General features: G+C 39.8%; 1 protein-coding gene across 20 annotated transcripts in view; it reads right to left on the bottom strand.

The window, feature by feature from the left end:
* Positions 1 to 2,259: 2,259 nt before the first annotated feature.
* CADPS (calcium dependent secretion activator) overlaps positions 2,260 to 14,375 on the bottom strand; it is a 431,612-nt gene continuing 419,496 nt past the window's right edge. For all 20 annotated transcript variants that reach the window (XM_070492692.1, XM_070492701.1, XM_070492702.1 and 17 more), the window contains 2 exons: positions 6,747 to 6,851; positions 2,260 to 3,484 (listed from right to left, as the gene is read on the bottom strand). In XM_070492692.1, coding sequence (XP_070348793.1) covers positions 3,305 to 3,484; positions 6,747 to 6,851 — 285 coding nt within the window. In that variant the 3' untranslated portion in view covers positions 2,260 to 3,304. The remainder of the gene's footprint in view (positions 3,485 to 6,746; positions 6,852 to 14,375) is intronic.

The raw sequence follows: 14,375 nt of genomic DNA, 5'->3' as shown, positions 1-14,375 counted from the left end.
GCCAATACACATTTTAAAAGGCAATCAACTCCATTTTTGTAATCAGTGAACTATAATTATAAGCCACTTCAGCACTTACCAGAAGGATAAAAATTAAAGAGAGTGGCAATACCTAGTGTTGTCAGGGATTTTTGATACTCTGCTGGTGAGAGTATAACTTTGTTTACTCTGTCTGGAAAACTGGCAGTATCTCCTAAAAATGAACATACCTTTATCCTATGACCCACCATTTGCACCCAAAGACAGGTACGTGAAAATTCATGGTGGCATTTTTCATAATAGCCCCAAATTAAAAACAACATTTTAACATGGATAGATAAATTTTGGTATGTTTATACATTGGAATACTTAGAGCAGTGAACAGAAACGAACCACAGCTACAGCGACAATATTATGTAGAGCAAAAAGAAGCCAGACATGAAAGAACATATACTGTGATTCTAATCACATAAAGCTTTAAAAGGGGCAAATTCAATTGATGACATTAGACATCAGGATGGTGGTTACTTTTGGCAAGTAAGGAGCAGGTAGAGATTGGGGGTGGGGCACCATGGGCATGGGTATGTCTGGGGTATTCATTATGTTTTCTTTCTTGACCTGGTGGTTGCTCCAGGAGTGTGTTCACTTTGTAATCAATCATTGAGCACTTATGATCTGTGCACTTTTCTGTATGTATATTGTATTTTAATTAAAAAATAAATAGGAAAAAAAAGAGAAAACTTACGTTTCTATCCCAAAGAAATTAAAAAGAAAGCTCAAGATACCAAAACTCTCTCTTTCTCAGCTCTGAGTTTGTGGTAAAGATAACCTGAGATTTCAACTTATCAGTTCTTTCTCTCTGATCTACTCTGATGTCATTTCCTTCTCCACAGCACTCCTTCCAAGCTCACCACACTGGGAGATGCTACTCAACAGGACCCTCAGTGCTAGGCTTTAGGGAATTCTCCTTTCGAAGAAATATATATTTTTTAACCTTGGTTTTGGAGACCCAGTCTTTTCTGACTTGCTTCTCTTTATGCCTTTAGGATCACACCTTTTGATTAGTTATTTAACTCGCTCAGCTCTTCTCCATGGCTCCTGAGCATTTTCTTCCTTTTTCCAACTCCTATACACAGTGGGCAGATGCTCCCTCTTTAATGTGCACATTTTTGAATTGTAATTGTTGCAAGAAATAAACCTTAGTTTTGTAACTAAAAATACAATTAATACAAATGTGTTTTAAAAAAATCTTCGTTTTGCCACACTGACTTAACTGTGTGCTGTCGGGTGATCAAAGATTTTTCATTCCTGAACGATATGCCCCCGCCACTTGTATTACCAGTTCTACGGTAGTGTTTCTGCATTAATGTTTTTGCATGGAGTTGTGTAACCTTTGGGCAAGTTACCTCAAGCTTTCTGACCTCAACTTTCTCCTCTATAATGAGGACAATGACAGTCCTCTCCTTTTAGGGTTGTTTTGAGATTTAAATGAGGTGACCCATACCGAATGCCTGGCATAGAATACTTGCTCAATAAATAGGAGTTATTCTTGTAAATCCGCTGAAGGCAGGAAGTACTGTTGATTTGCACCTGCAGACCTCAAGGAGTAAACAGAGTGGGCTGTGCTATTTAGAGGTGTTGGTTTGTAGAGAACAACTGGTGAGCATTCTACTTGATCCTATTGGAAAAATAGGCATTTCTCTAAAACCTCATTCAGCCTCAAGGACAGGACAGCTTGATTTAGTGACAGACACAAATAAAACAGCTCAGGCTACAAGATTTTTGATTTCTTTCAAACCTAGGTGATTATATTGCTGACAAGGACTGGGGAGAGAGAAGAGTACTCCATGTCTTCAAGAATCGTGTAAAATGCTTTAACAAATATATAAGAATCATATATAATTGGCACACGCTTTGTTTGAATACAAACACTGCTGTTAAAGCGGTGCTTAAAAACAGTTTGTTGGCCTTCTCTTCGTACAGGAGAAACATTTCTCTCGTTTACACTACTCTCTTGCTTAGCAAACTCTTATTTATCCTACAATGCAAGCATAATCCGCCCAACATGTCCCAATGCCCACAGATTCTGAATTAGTGGAGTCTGAATTAATGGAATTTTAGGCTGTGTCTCGTGGAAACAAGCATTTGAAAACTACCCACTCCAACAGTTTCAAGAACACTCTAAGGAAATTATCTCTTCCCTCCTCTTTCTCATCTCTTCCTGCTTCCTGCGTTTTAGTTCTGGCTTTCAAAGGAGACAGAGGAAAAAAGATCAAAAGTGTATTCTTAGGACATTTGAATAGTTGTTTATTGAGAAGCCACAGTTTCCCACACTTTCATAACTGTAGGCTTTATATAAGGCAAAAGCAAGATGGATCCACTACTTTACACAGAAAGAAAAAGCTGTGCAGAGGACCCCAGGGTCGTGCAGTTACAGATCAAAATGCAATGTACATGACAGATATAAAAAACAGTGTGGAACAAAATAATTTAAACTATGGTTACAATCTACTGAAGGAAATATCCATATCTTATTATAAACATTTATAGTCTAGGGTTGTAATTTAAATATTCAGTTTTTTTACATACACAGTTATTGAAACGTAAAAGCAAAATGTAACATTTAATAGGATAAACTTTGACAGAAGACAGTTGCTCTGAACTGTGCTTGATGTTAAATCATGATAAGATTGCCCTTGCCGTGGCAATTAAGAGGATCAATCCATTGGTATGTAGCCATCCTTTTTTGGCTAACTATATGGATAAGTGAAAGAATGGGTTAACAAGGACACCAGGGGTTGATTTTTAGTTTCAGGGGAACAGAAAGAACCAAAAGTTGGTTGTTGGAAAGTTGCCTTTTGATTTTCAAAAAACAAAGCAGATCTATGTGTCTTAATTAAATTAATTTATAGCACTCATTTAAATAACTGGCATCCACGTATGTGAACCAAAGAAGTGCAAGTACTTGGTGTACTCGCCCTCACATCCATTTACCGTCAATGCATACACAGTACATTAATGAAGCATCATTTAACTTTGCTGATAACAGGGACACACTTAGCAGTTGGACTATGTATTCTCCATGAACGGTATTTAAAGAATGGTGTTCCATATTGCTTGTAAACATATAGACATGGAATCAGGAAATTGTGGATTTGAAGGTCTTTTGCTAATCTTGGTACCACATAGCTAAAATGGCAATTGTATTGGTAAACATCTCATGGGCATGGTAGTTGACAGAAAATTCCCTAATGGGGTTAACTAACAGACTAAGGACATGCATTGATTACAGACTCCATCCTAGTGGACTCTAGGCTCGAGCGTTCTAATCGTCTTCTTCATCTTCCTCATCACTGTCCTTCATGCTGATCCCCTGCAGGCCCCCACCCTCGCTCACTGATGCTGTGGCTTCCTCCACAGTAAGACGGTTCCGGATGGTCTCGTAGGTCTTGCTGTTTAAGGTCGAGTCCAGGACCCCTTGCAATCGGAAATCTCTATAGGTTTTCTAAGGAGGGAAAAAATGCAGTGATAAGAGAGCTCTCATCTCCATGAAGGGGAGGGAAAGGCACAAAGCGAGTGTGGGGGCAAGAACACTGACCTTCAGCTAAGTGTCACACTTCATGCATTGTCAAATGAAAAGCCACCATGCTCAGATTTCACTTGTACTGAAAACTGAGATTCATTGAATGACAGAAAACGAGAAATTGTGACAGGATAAACTGTATTAGATGAGACAAAGCAAAGAACATAAGCTTGTGTTTATTCAGTTCTGTAAAGGGAAATGTTCCATAATTGTTTTGGTTCTTTTTGTTTTTTTTTTTTTTTTGATCTGGTTCTTTCTCTTAGGTTAGTATAATATGATAGACAGTGTAAGGGGCTATAATGCATAAATAATGGATCAGCGATTTTGGTTTTTGCGATTTCTGTTGCAGTCTGGTCTTTAGTATTTTTAAGGCTTGTAATTGCATACCCCTCCGTCTCATTCACAAGACAGACATATGTATGTCGGTATATGAAACCTATTACGGGCAGCAACAATTAAGGGGGAGATGGAGCGCTAATGCTTCATCAATATGTTTCAGGCATGTGACTCATTTCTCCTCTCCTTGGGAAAGAAGTATATCTATTCCGTTCACAACTTGGTCTCAAGGAAGAAATTTGGCTCTTTTTCAAGAACAATGGTTTGGGACTACTGTACCACAAATTCTTTCTTTGTTCCTTCAGGCGATTTCTCTCAGATTTCCTTAGGTATCCCAGGGACTGTTTTTCTAGAAATCCCTTAGCGTTAATTGAACCTGACCGGAAGCATCTGGCTGTTGTCTACTTCACAAAATTTTTTTTTTTGAAAAAGGTCTCTCTCTAACTACAACTCTTCTCATCACGCTGCATATCATTTCAGCTACTGATTCTGCTGTTTGCTTCTCCTACTGATATGGGAAACTTGCTAAGGGAGCAAAAGAAGGAATGTTAACATACTTCAATACCACTCCCATAGTGATTTCTATTTTTTGCAGTCCGTCTAATGCAGTCATAGTGTCAACAATCACAATGTCAATCACTCTTGAAGGTCATATGTTGTAATGACTGCAGAGTTAGCTAGTGAATGTAGTTCAGCTCAATGACGTCCAATAATATAAGATTATGGATAGGGTGACCACATATTCTCTTGGCCAGTTTATACCTGTTGTCCCAGCATGATTATCCAAAGCACCTTCTTCCCCTCTTAAAAGTAATTGGTTTTGACACTAAATTAAAAGGTCCTCCTAATTATGATCAAGCTGCAAGGCTTTCCTAGGCGGCTAGGTAGCTACCTGAGGGGGAAGGGTAGGAGGCTGAGTAAATGCTAGGCATAGTGTAGACCAGATATCCAGATGATTAACTTCATTTTTTTTTTGTACCTTTCAATCAGTTGTTCTGTTGCCACTTAGAATAACGTAATTGTTGCCAGAATGTGATGGGAAAAAGAAAGATAGAAAGCACTTGAGTATTTTCCCTTTTATTCAAATTCCAGAGTGGTGCATTCCCCAACTAGACTCTAAATGCCTAAGGGCATGGGCCAATATCTAGCCATGTTTAAATCCTTTATCTTGTAATATACAAGTAGGGGCTCAACTAATATTTATCCAATGTTGGATGAATGAATCAGTGCTTGCTGAATAATGAATGAATGGATGAATAAACAAAGCGGACATAGAGGGAGGAAAGAGAGCCAATTATCTCTGGAAGTTTCCCTCGGAGAAGGAGATTTCTGGGTAATGTACTTGGTAAAAAGGTGATGAATTCTGCTTCATCCCTCAGTGTTATGGCACTAGGTAAGCTGGGCCTACCTTTGACAAAAGTAAAGGAGTTCCTTTGGCAGTGAGGTTTCTGTGTCCCTTCCCTGTGGTTCATGTCTGTAGTTTTTGGCAGAAGGCTAAGAATAAACCTCGTCTCTGACATATTTTTTCTTAATAAAATACTGCTAATTCCAATATTCTCAACAATGATCTGGAAACATCAGTAATGACAAGATATTTAAAAATATTAAAATTAATGTCTTCCTTTCATATCTACCCAGTAAGGGTCAAACAGAAAAATTCCCCCAAAGAGTATTTATACCCAGAAAATGGAATTCAAGTGATCAGGCAATGGCTAGTGAGCTAGCCTTAAGAAACTGAAATAAAAAATATGAAAATTAGACTGGGTCCATAGTCCGAGTGCATACATTTCTTTTTTAAGAGCTGCAATATACTGCTGTCTGTAACCTTCCTGGGAAGACTCTTTGTGAGATCAAATGCAGACGATAACAATTCTCTTTAATTACACTCAACGGAACAGTAATTGGGTTCAAGTCAGCGCTGGGGTAGAGGAGCGCCTTCAATGAGATGGTGCTAATCCGAAAAAGCCTAAGAAATGGGGCGGAGCAGGTGGGTGGGGTGGGGGATGGCAGGGATGGGGGGCACTTTTGGCAGACTGTTAAGAAAGAGAAATTCAGCTACGTTTTATTGTTAAAATATCTTAAAAGAGACTTTGTACTTTGAATGAGATTTCTGCATACGAATGTTTTAAACCCCTCTATGCTGAAGCATCAAATGGAAACTGAAATGATCAAAAACGTATTTACCCCCTTCTGTGATCTTATTATTTCATGTAAACCACTGAGATTTCACACTGAAATAATTATCATTAGTCCAAGGCGCACACACAAGAACAGGGAAAAAAGCTACTTTCAGGGTATGTTATCTCACCTTTGTGATCCTGTACATTAGACTGTATGCACGCATTGTAAGAGAAACTACTTCAATTAACTAGGAGAACAATATTGATTTGCATCCTGATAATGATCACAGGACATATTTAGAAATAGCTGAAGGTAAATATTTCTATTAAATTAATTGTGGCAAAATTTTATTCAATTAAACCTTAAATGAAATTCGTAATTGATGTCATTAGCATAGTGGTACCAAAAGCCAGCTTTTGAAAGTCTAATGCAAAGGGCGTGATAGCCCCTGCAGTATTTTTGCACAGCAAATTCATGAAGTCTTTTTCCAGTCTGGATAAAATATCAAATTCCTTTTTATTAAATTTTCCTTTGACGTCTGAGCAATAAATTAACCATGCATCCCAAAGTGATTTCGTAGGTTTTTCTTGCATGAGATACTGTTTTAGAAATCATCTTGTTTTATATGTAACTAATATTCTTTGTGTTAAGGCAGTTCTGCAGCTTGCCAATGAAACGTATTTCAATAAGCTATTTGCAAAGAAGAATAATTATTTTTTTCTTTTACCTTTACCATCCTAATTAGTGTTTTCAACTGATAAATGTGAAGCTGTAAGTCCATTCGGTCCGTCAACCAGGTGCAGATCACGTTCATGGAGCTGTTGTACCATTGCTGAAAAAAGAGACAAAAGTTCTCCAGCCAACACATCATGGAGCGTTTATAGAGCAGACAGGGAACAGGCCACATTTGAGCACCTGCTCTGTTCCAAGAGGAAACAAAATGGTTAAAGAGGATTGGAGAGCATAGAGATCATGAATGTTAATCAGCCCCAAATCACAAGGTACCAGGTCAGCCTAAAAGAGATCCGTTTGGACTTGGAATCTAAAACAGAACTCTTCCACTATAGACATCTCATATACAATCATTTCATTAAGATCATCTTCTGCTCTTCTGATTCTCCTTTTTGTTGGATAATTGTACTCAGTTGAGATTCAACTCACTGTTTATTTTCCCAATACCATTGTGTCAGGTGCCCAGGAAGATGGCCACTTGCTACTTACCTTTTGAAAAATCCAGACCCCGTCTGCTAAGGACAATTCTGAGAATCAGGCTGAGTGCCTTAGAAATTTATGGGGACGTTTACCTTCATTTACCCTATTGGGGCGTTCAGATAAAGACAATGGAGGAAGGCTTCTCTTTAAGGGCAAAATTATACTCTGGGCAGCTTATATGCCCTTACATTGGCTGTGCAATCTGTTTTAATCTTAACACCAAAAAATTATGGAAGATGAGAGAAAAAAACCCATCTACAAATGAGCTCATTTCAAGCTGTTGAAATCATACTTCCCCGTAAGGGGGTTAAATTTTGCTTCTTGTCTGTGAAAAATGCTTGAAGCTGTGTCACTTTAGACTGCCACCCCTGTGGTGCAGGAAGTCTCTGGTGTGGTATAATTTTGCAGTACTGCTCATATATTCATAAATCTCAGAGACATATGAACAGTGTTATGAAGTGTCAGTATGAAAAAAAAAATCTAATCTTTTAAACTTCACCAGGTTTCATTACGCATTGCCGCTTATACTAAACAATTTACAAATAAAATGAAAAGGTGTGGATGGACCTATATATTTATTTATGGGGCATCTACATGAACTGTGCACGGAAAAGATGTAACAAAAAGAGTGGTTAGAGAATTGAGACCATGCATTCTCTCATGCTAACCAAGACACACACAACACATGCACACACGCACACGCACACACATTGCACACCAGTGGGGATTTGAAAAGCATAAATAAAAACATGTTTCTGATGGTAACTCCACCCTTTCTCACCTAAAGATCATCCAAAATCAGTTTATGCCTAACACTCACAGTTTTTCTGAAGCCTTGTTTCTGACTTAATTTCTTTAAAAAAAAAAATTAATTTGGGTTTTTACTTGCAAGGTAGAAGTGCCAAGTTTCACCTTGCAAGAAACGACACAGTCTCAGCCACGGCGTTCAGAAGCCCTCTTTGCAATCTTTCATTTCTAGGCTCCCTCCTCATCAGAGCCAATTGTGGCTCTCCTTGGAGCCAGCCGCAAACAGAGACCACACTACCCCAATCAAGGCAGCATTGCAGCCTCACAGCCAACTTCTGCTCTTTTAAAGATCATGGAGGCAAAACTGTCAGTTTTAGGAACCTTCTGTCCCTCCCCAGGGAGCAGGCGGGGTGGGAGGTGGGGATTTTTTCCTGGAGATTTGCAGTTCACTCGTGGAGGGAGGGGGTTTGCCCAGGTCAAGCTGCTTCAGGCATGGACAGGTTTTCCCCTCGAGGAGTGAGAACATTTTACTGAAACTTTTGTGTGTGTGTGTGTAGTGGTGGTTGGGGGATGTTTTTGGCACCTCCTGCCTTCGGATTCTGGGGCTGTTGCTGTTACTGCATCTTCATTTGTTAAGAAGGGCTCCGGGGACAGGAACAGCATTGGGTCATTTGTGTTTCTGCAGCCCTACCTCCCTCTTGGCAACTGGGGGCTCTCTTGTGTTCACCCCAGGCCTCAAATTCCACATTTACTGGCTGGATCTGACACAAAATCTGGGGGCTCAAATAACCAATTTTGAATGTCATGAGCAGATGCCACTCCCTCCCCCACCTCCTGGGGTTGGAAGACGACCTTCGAGGAACCTGGGTGACCTCCTGGCCAAACCTATAAGCCCAGGGCCTCATGATGGGTGCATCTCAAGGACACAAAAGAGGAATGTGGCACGCTGGCTTCTAGGCAGAGGTGGCATTTTGCTTTGGCTGTGACAACAGGCAAACCGGCGCTGGCTTCTATCACTGCCAGCAAGCCTTGTGCAACATGCCTTTTTCTCTTTGCTGAGAGATGTGCCACCTTTCAGGGGAGAAAAAATAACAACCCTCCCCGCCTCCCCATTTTATATAAGTAATTCCCATCCTTGTAAATGGCTATTGGATAGTAAAAAATAAAAATAAAAAGGTAGAATGCTATCGCTAGTCTTTCTCTGCTGCTGAAAGGGTTAGGGAGGCAGGAAATGCATGGAGCAATGGCTCAGTGTGTCACACACACAGATTCCCACCCCAGGAGAGCAAGAAAGCCCTGGAACATCCATGCCTTTCCTCCTGGATCGCACATCTAGCAAAAGAAGTGTAAAAAATGTATGATGCCCCATTGGCTAAGCATTTAAAGAGGCAAAAGGGAGTAAGTCACTCCTTTCCAAACCTTATGCTCAGTCGATGAAATTGGAGGCACTGTTGGATACAGCACAGCGCTAACTTGGTTTTCCATAAAGGCGCTTAAAGGCATTTGGATGTTGGAGAAAGCAGGAGTCACTGCCTTCTAGAACTTTAAAATGTTGAGGGGAAAGGGACCTTCCGTATTACCCTTTGTAGAGGAGGAAACAAAGGTGCAGAGAGGTGAAGTGACTTGCCCAAGGTTGCACAGCTAGTGAGTCCAGAAGTGGCATGGCACTGAAATAGCTCATCATCTAATTACTCCTCCCTAAGAGGGTCTAGTAGTGTGCTGGTCATGAGAGCTGATCTGTGCATCTCTTCCCAATTCTACATTCAAGGATATCACACTGATGGGTAGAAACAGGCCATAGTGGGAGTTTTCACACCACGGAAATTGGCCGTCACCACAAACCGGGCATTCTCCCTCCCAGAAAGCCAGTTGTTCAACATTTCTCAGTACATTCCTAGCTGTCTGGGTTGTTCCTGCTCTTCCTCATGCAGTTCACAGTGCTTATTAATCAAGTTTGTTTCATTCGAGATCCATGCTAATACAGCAGATTTGTTATGATTCTTCAAAAGAGGAAATTAATAAAACATTTTAAGTTCTCCCCATTTTGTTTTCTCTTTGGTTCTGATATGCCTTTTCCAGAGATATCCTAACACCTGGGCACTAAAATTTTGATAAAATGTACTCTAAAACCTTAGAAATAAAAATCGTGAGCTGATGACATGTACTAAATATTTAAATATAATCATGACTCATTTGCTGCTTCCCCTTAATTCAGGTATATTAATTGGAAACTTCCCAAATAAGGTTACTTTAACCTTAAAAAAGTCCTGGAGAAAAAATCCCCAGTATCCTTTAAAGGAGGCCCTCTGGGGATAATCCTGTAAGGGTTTTGGGGTTGGAACCCAAAGGATGCCCATCACAGCTATGGCCTGCAGGATAATAGGGCTCTTGGAAAGCTGGGAACTTCTCCAGTAGCTGCAACCAGATCTGAAGGCTCTATTTAAGAGGAGCTGGGAGACTGATCTCAAACTTCGCCGTTTAATTCTTCTTTCTTTCTTTCTACAATGGAGTCATTAAGAGCATAGGCCTTACCTGTGCTTTTCCTGGGTTTGTGATCTTGGGCAAGTTACTTACATTCTCAGAGACTCAGTTTCCTGATCAGACATGGGGATTAATCAGCCTTTTATAGGCTTTTTGATGACTAAATGAGTTAATACTAGTAAAGCTCTCATCACAGTACTTGGCACATGATAAGGCCTCAATAAATGTTAGCCACCACTGCCACCATCATCATCATCACCCATCACCATCAACTCTCCCCTCTTTACTCTCTCTCTCAACCTAAGAAATACCACGAAACAAGGGAGAAAGCAGAGCAAGGGACCCGGGAAAGCCATGTGGCAGTGGAGGGAATTATTCCTCTCGGAGTGTCTCTGGAATGGTATGCCTCAGTCTTACAGGACATGTGACTAGCTCTTAGCAGTGCAATTTGGTTGTAAATTTGCTTTTTCGTAGATCACCACCCAAAGTTATAAAACCATCCTGGGTGCATAAAGCACATTTTAAACTGTATTGACCTAGATTTAAATATCGGATTAAAAGGATTCAGACAAATAACGGGTGATTTCTCAAACCCTGTGTGTATAAGTTACAGCTTCAGCTTGGGTTGGCCACTTACTAGCTGGATAACCTCAAGCAAGCTACTGAACTCTCTGACTCTCAGTCTCCTCTTAGGGTTAATACCAGTACCTACTTCGTAGGATTACTGTGAATGTTAAGTGAGATAATTATATAAAGTGCTGAACAGAGTGAATGTCACATAGCAAGCACTCAATAAAATTTAGCTACTATTGTTATTATTACTCCCAGAAACATAGCAGATACACTTTCAATATGCAACACAAAGGAATTTTCTTGACTCATTTCTAGGAGAAGCTTCGGTAATTAATATGCCGATATACTCAGGTCACACATTCTGCCCTGCAAAGACACTGACTTTATGTAGAGACATCCTTATACATTACACGTCTCCTCTGTAATATCAAGCTTCACTAATCCTAATCACTCCAGGATTAGCTGGAGGCAATGGGGCAGGATCTTGCAAGTGCAGGATTGGAGACTGTCTTTAATATTTTGATCATGTATTTTTTTGCATTAATTCTGATTTTTTAAAACATTGTATTAAAATATTATCTACTTTGATTACTATATTTTTTGGAACTGAGAAGTTTCAAAATTTTGCAACTGAGAAGTGACTCATTCACCTCTCCCTAGTCCCTACCCTTGGGTGGACTGTTCCCCCGGAAACTATATCTCCTGGAAGGTTGCAGGACGTAGAGATAAGATAAATAATCCCCACTTCACTGGACAGTATAGAGTTCACAGAAAATGGACTTTCACTTCGATCTGGATAATCCCTAATCAGCAAGATTGAGCTTTCCTACAGTAATCAGGTCATCTCCACCTAGATGAATCTCAATTCCAGGCCCACCCCTGCATCTTGATGTTAATTTGAGGTCCTAAAGAGACCTTAGTGTTAATGATTCATCTGTTTTCAGAGCCAGCCACACATCACACATGCGTGGCAATGGAAAGAGGGAATAGGGGCTGAAAGGAGATGCAACTTTCACTGTGTTTCCACCTTCACTGATCAGAAGGGTAACCTATCCACTTAACTTATGCAGCCCTTCATCAGACCAGAACATTCTATAAGACTTTACAGTCTACTGTTTTAAACAAATACTATTTCGTCCAGGATTCCTGACGTATACACACACACACATACACAATTATTAAAAATAGTTACCTACTCATTGAAAGCCGAGCCCTTACAACGTGCAGCCACTATGCATAGCATTCTACAGGCATTATATAATTTAATCATTGAGTTGAACTCTTAAGAGGTTGACGCTATTAACAGCCCAATTTTATACATGAGAGAAAGGGGCAAAGTTAAGTTAAATAAGTAGCCAGTGGTCACACAACTAGTAAGTGGTGGGACAGCTTTCATGTTTGTTATTTACCACTAAATCTGTATGAGTTGTGGCATTCACCTCAATAATTTAAAAAAGTAATGGATTGTTTATATAGAAACAGCTTTAATTCTAGGTGTTTCCTAAGCAAAGTCATTCAGCTCTGAACTTCTCAAAGGAGAAGTGCGTGGGTAGGATAATGCTGTGGAACCTATCTCAGAGCCTGAGCTCAGCTTAGTGTTGATAAAATTTCTACTTTTTATGAGCTTAGCCAGTTGCTAAGCAGAGTATGGGGAGTCAGGAGTATTCCCATGGAAAACCACTCAACAGCCTCAAAGAATTGATGGAGGAGAGTCAACTATTACTCACTCTTAAGGGAAATGATTAGAAAAAGTTGGATGGGGATGAGGGATGCCATTTCTTAGATAGAATCAATGTTTTTTTCTTCTCCCCTGTAGCTCTACCTGACCTCTTCTTCTTGTCTTTGGGGTTGGTAACTCAGCAATTGATACTAGGAGAAAGTTCTCACTGTGGGCGGTTTGAGTTATCAAGGCGAAATAGAACTAGAAAAGTTGCCTTTATCACAATAGATTGAATTTCCCTAACAGAGTTTTGGAGATAAAAAAGTTACAATATTGATCCAAATTTCAGTTCTTAAAAATTATACATCATAAGCTTTAAAATTTTCAGTGAATAAGGAGAGTAAAAGAATAGAGCCTTGGGTAAATTTGATTTCATGTGAAACTAAAGAAGATGTCATCAGGAAGTACTATAAGAGAAACAATTTTAGGCAGGGTCATAAATCCGATGAAAATAGACTAGTACGAAACTCACTTCTTCCTGTGTTGCTTTTTTCTTTAAAGAAAAATTTTGTTGAAGTGTAACATGCATACCATAGCATATCACTTTTAGCAAAACAGATGCACATACACACACACTCCCAATGAGACATGTTGCCCCATGCATTGTTACCAAGGGTAATATTTAGCCCAGTATGGTAAAAATGAGCTCTTTTAGAAATTATGGCGTTTGGCTTAAGGACCAATAACCACACCATGCACAAACACACATCTTCACACACCTTCTTTGATTAAAAACTTGTGACTTAGTCCAATATATCCTAAAGCATGGATGATAGTTGAAATGCACAAGGATCTGAGTTCTATGGTTAGTTCATTTTTAAATATGTATTTCCTTTGAAATTGGGATGTTCAAGCCATATATGCCAGGCAGGCAAAGCACCAAAGGCCTGGGAAGTTCATGGCTAAATTCTAAACAGTTGAGTCTTTATCATCATCTATAGTCTCACTTCACATTTGAGGAAACTGAAACTCAGAGAAGTACACTGGTCCAGCAACTAGCATGAGATGGAGCCTGTACTCCAGAGGCTGAGAGGCAGTGAAACCTAGTGGTTAAAAGAATGGACTTGAACCAGACTTCTCCTGTGTTTGAACCTTGATAAATCCCTTAACCTCTCTGGGCCTCAGTTTTCTTATCTGCTAAATGGGGATAATAATAAAAACTACTTAGGGTCATTATGGAGATTAAATGGAGGGCTTACAACAGCGCCAGGCACATACTAACTGTTAGGTGTTATTATCTTAGCCACACTGTCCTACCCAGCTTCACAAATAAGAAACCACATCTCTCTAAGTGCGAGCTATTCAGGGTTGAGCAAAGCTTTCTGAGCAGCTTCTATTCTTCTAAAAGTGTCTGAGCAAACAGGTAATTTCTAACCTTGTGGTAACCGACCTGTATTTCTGGACTGAAGAAACACAGGGAATGTTGGCGGATTTTTATCTTTTCTTTGGAAAGTACCCTTTCTCCAACTCAACACAGCCGTACATCAGAGAAAGTGCCTCAGCACCTTGCCTAGAGGGTCTGGTGAAGAAAGGACATTGTGTTTGTTGGCAAGGAGTCAAAGTGGAAGATAATATTTTGACCACACCCATGTAATTAAGTTCTTCACCTTGCTTTTTGTGACA

This window comes from Equus asinus, chromosome 21 (genome assembly GCF_041296235.1).
Source record: "Equus asinus isolate D_3611 breed Donkey chromosome 21, EquAss-T2T_v2, whole genome shotgun sequence".
NCBI classification, from domain to species: Eukaryota; Metazoa; Chordata; class Mammalia; order Perissodactyla; family Equidae; genus Equus; species Equus asinus.
This window is presented reverse-complemented; position numbering and strand designations above follow the sequence as displayed.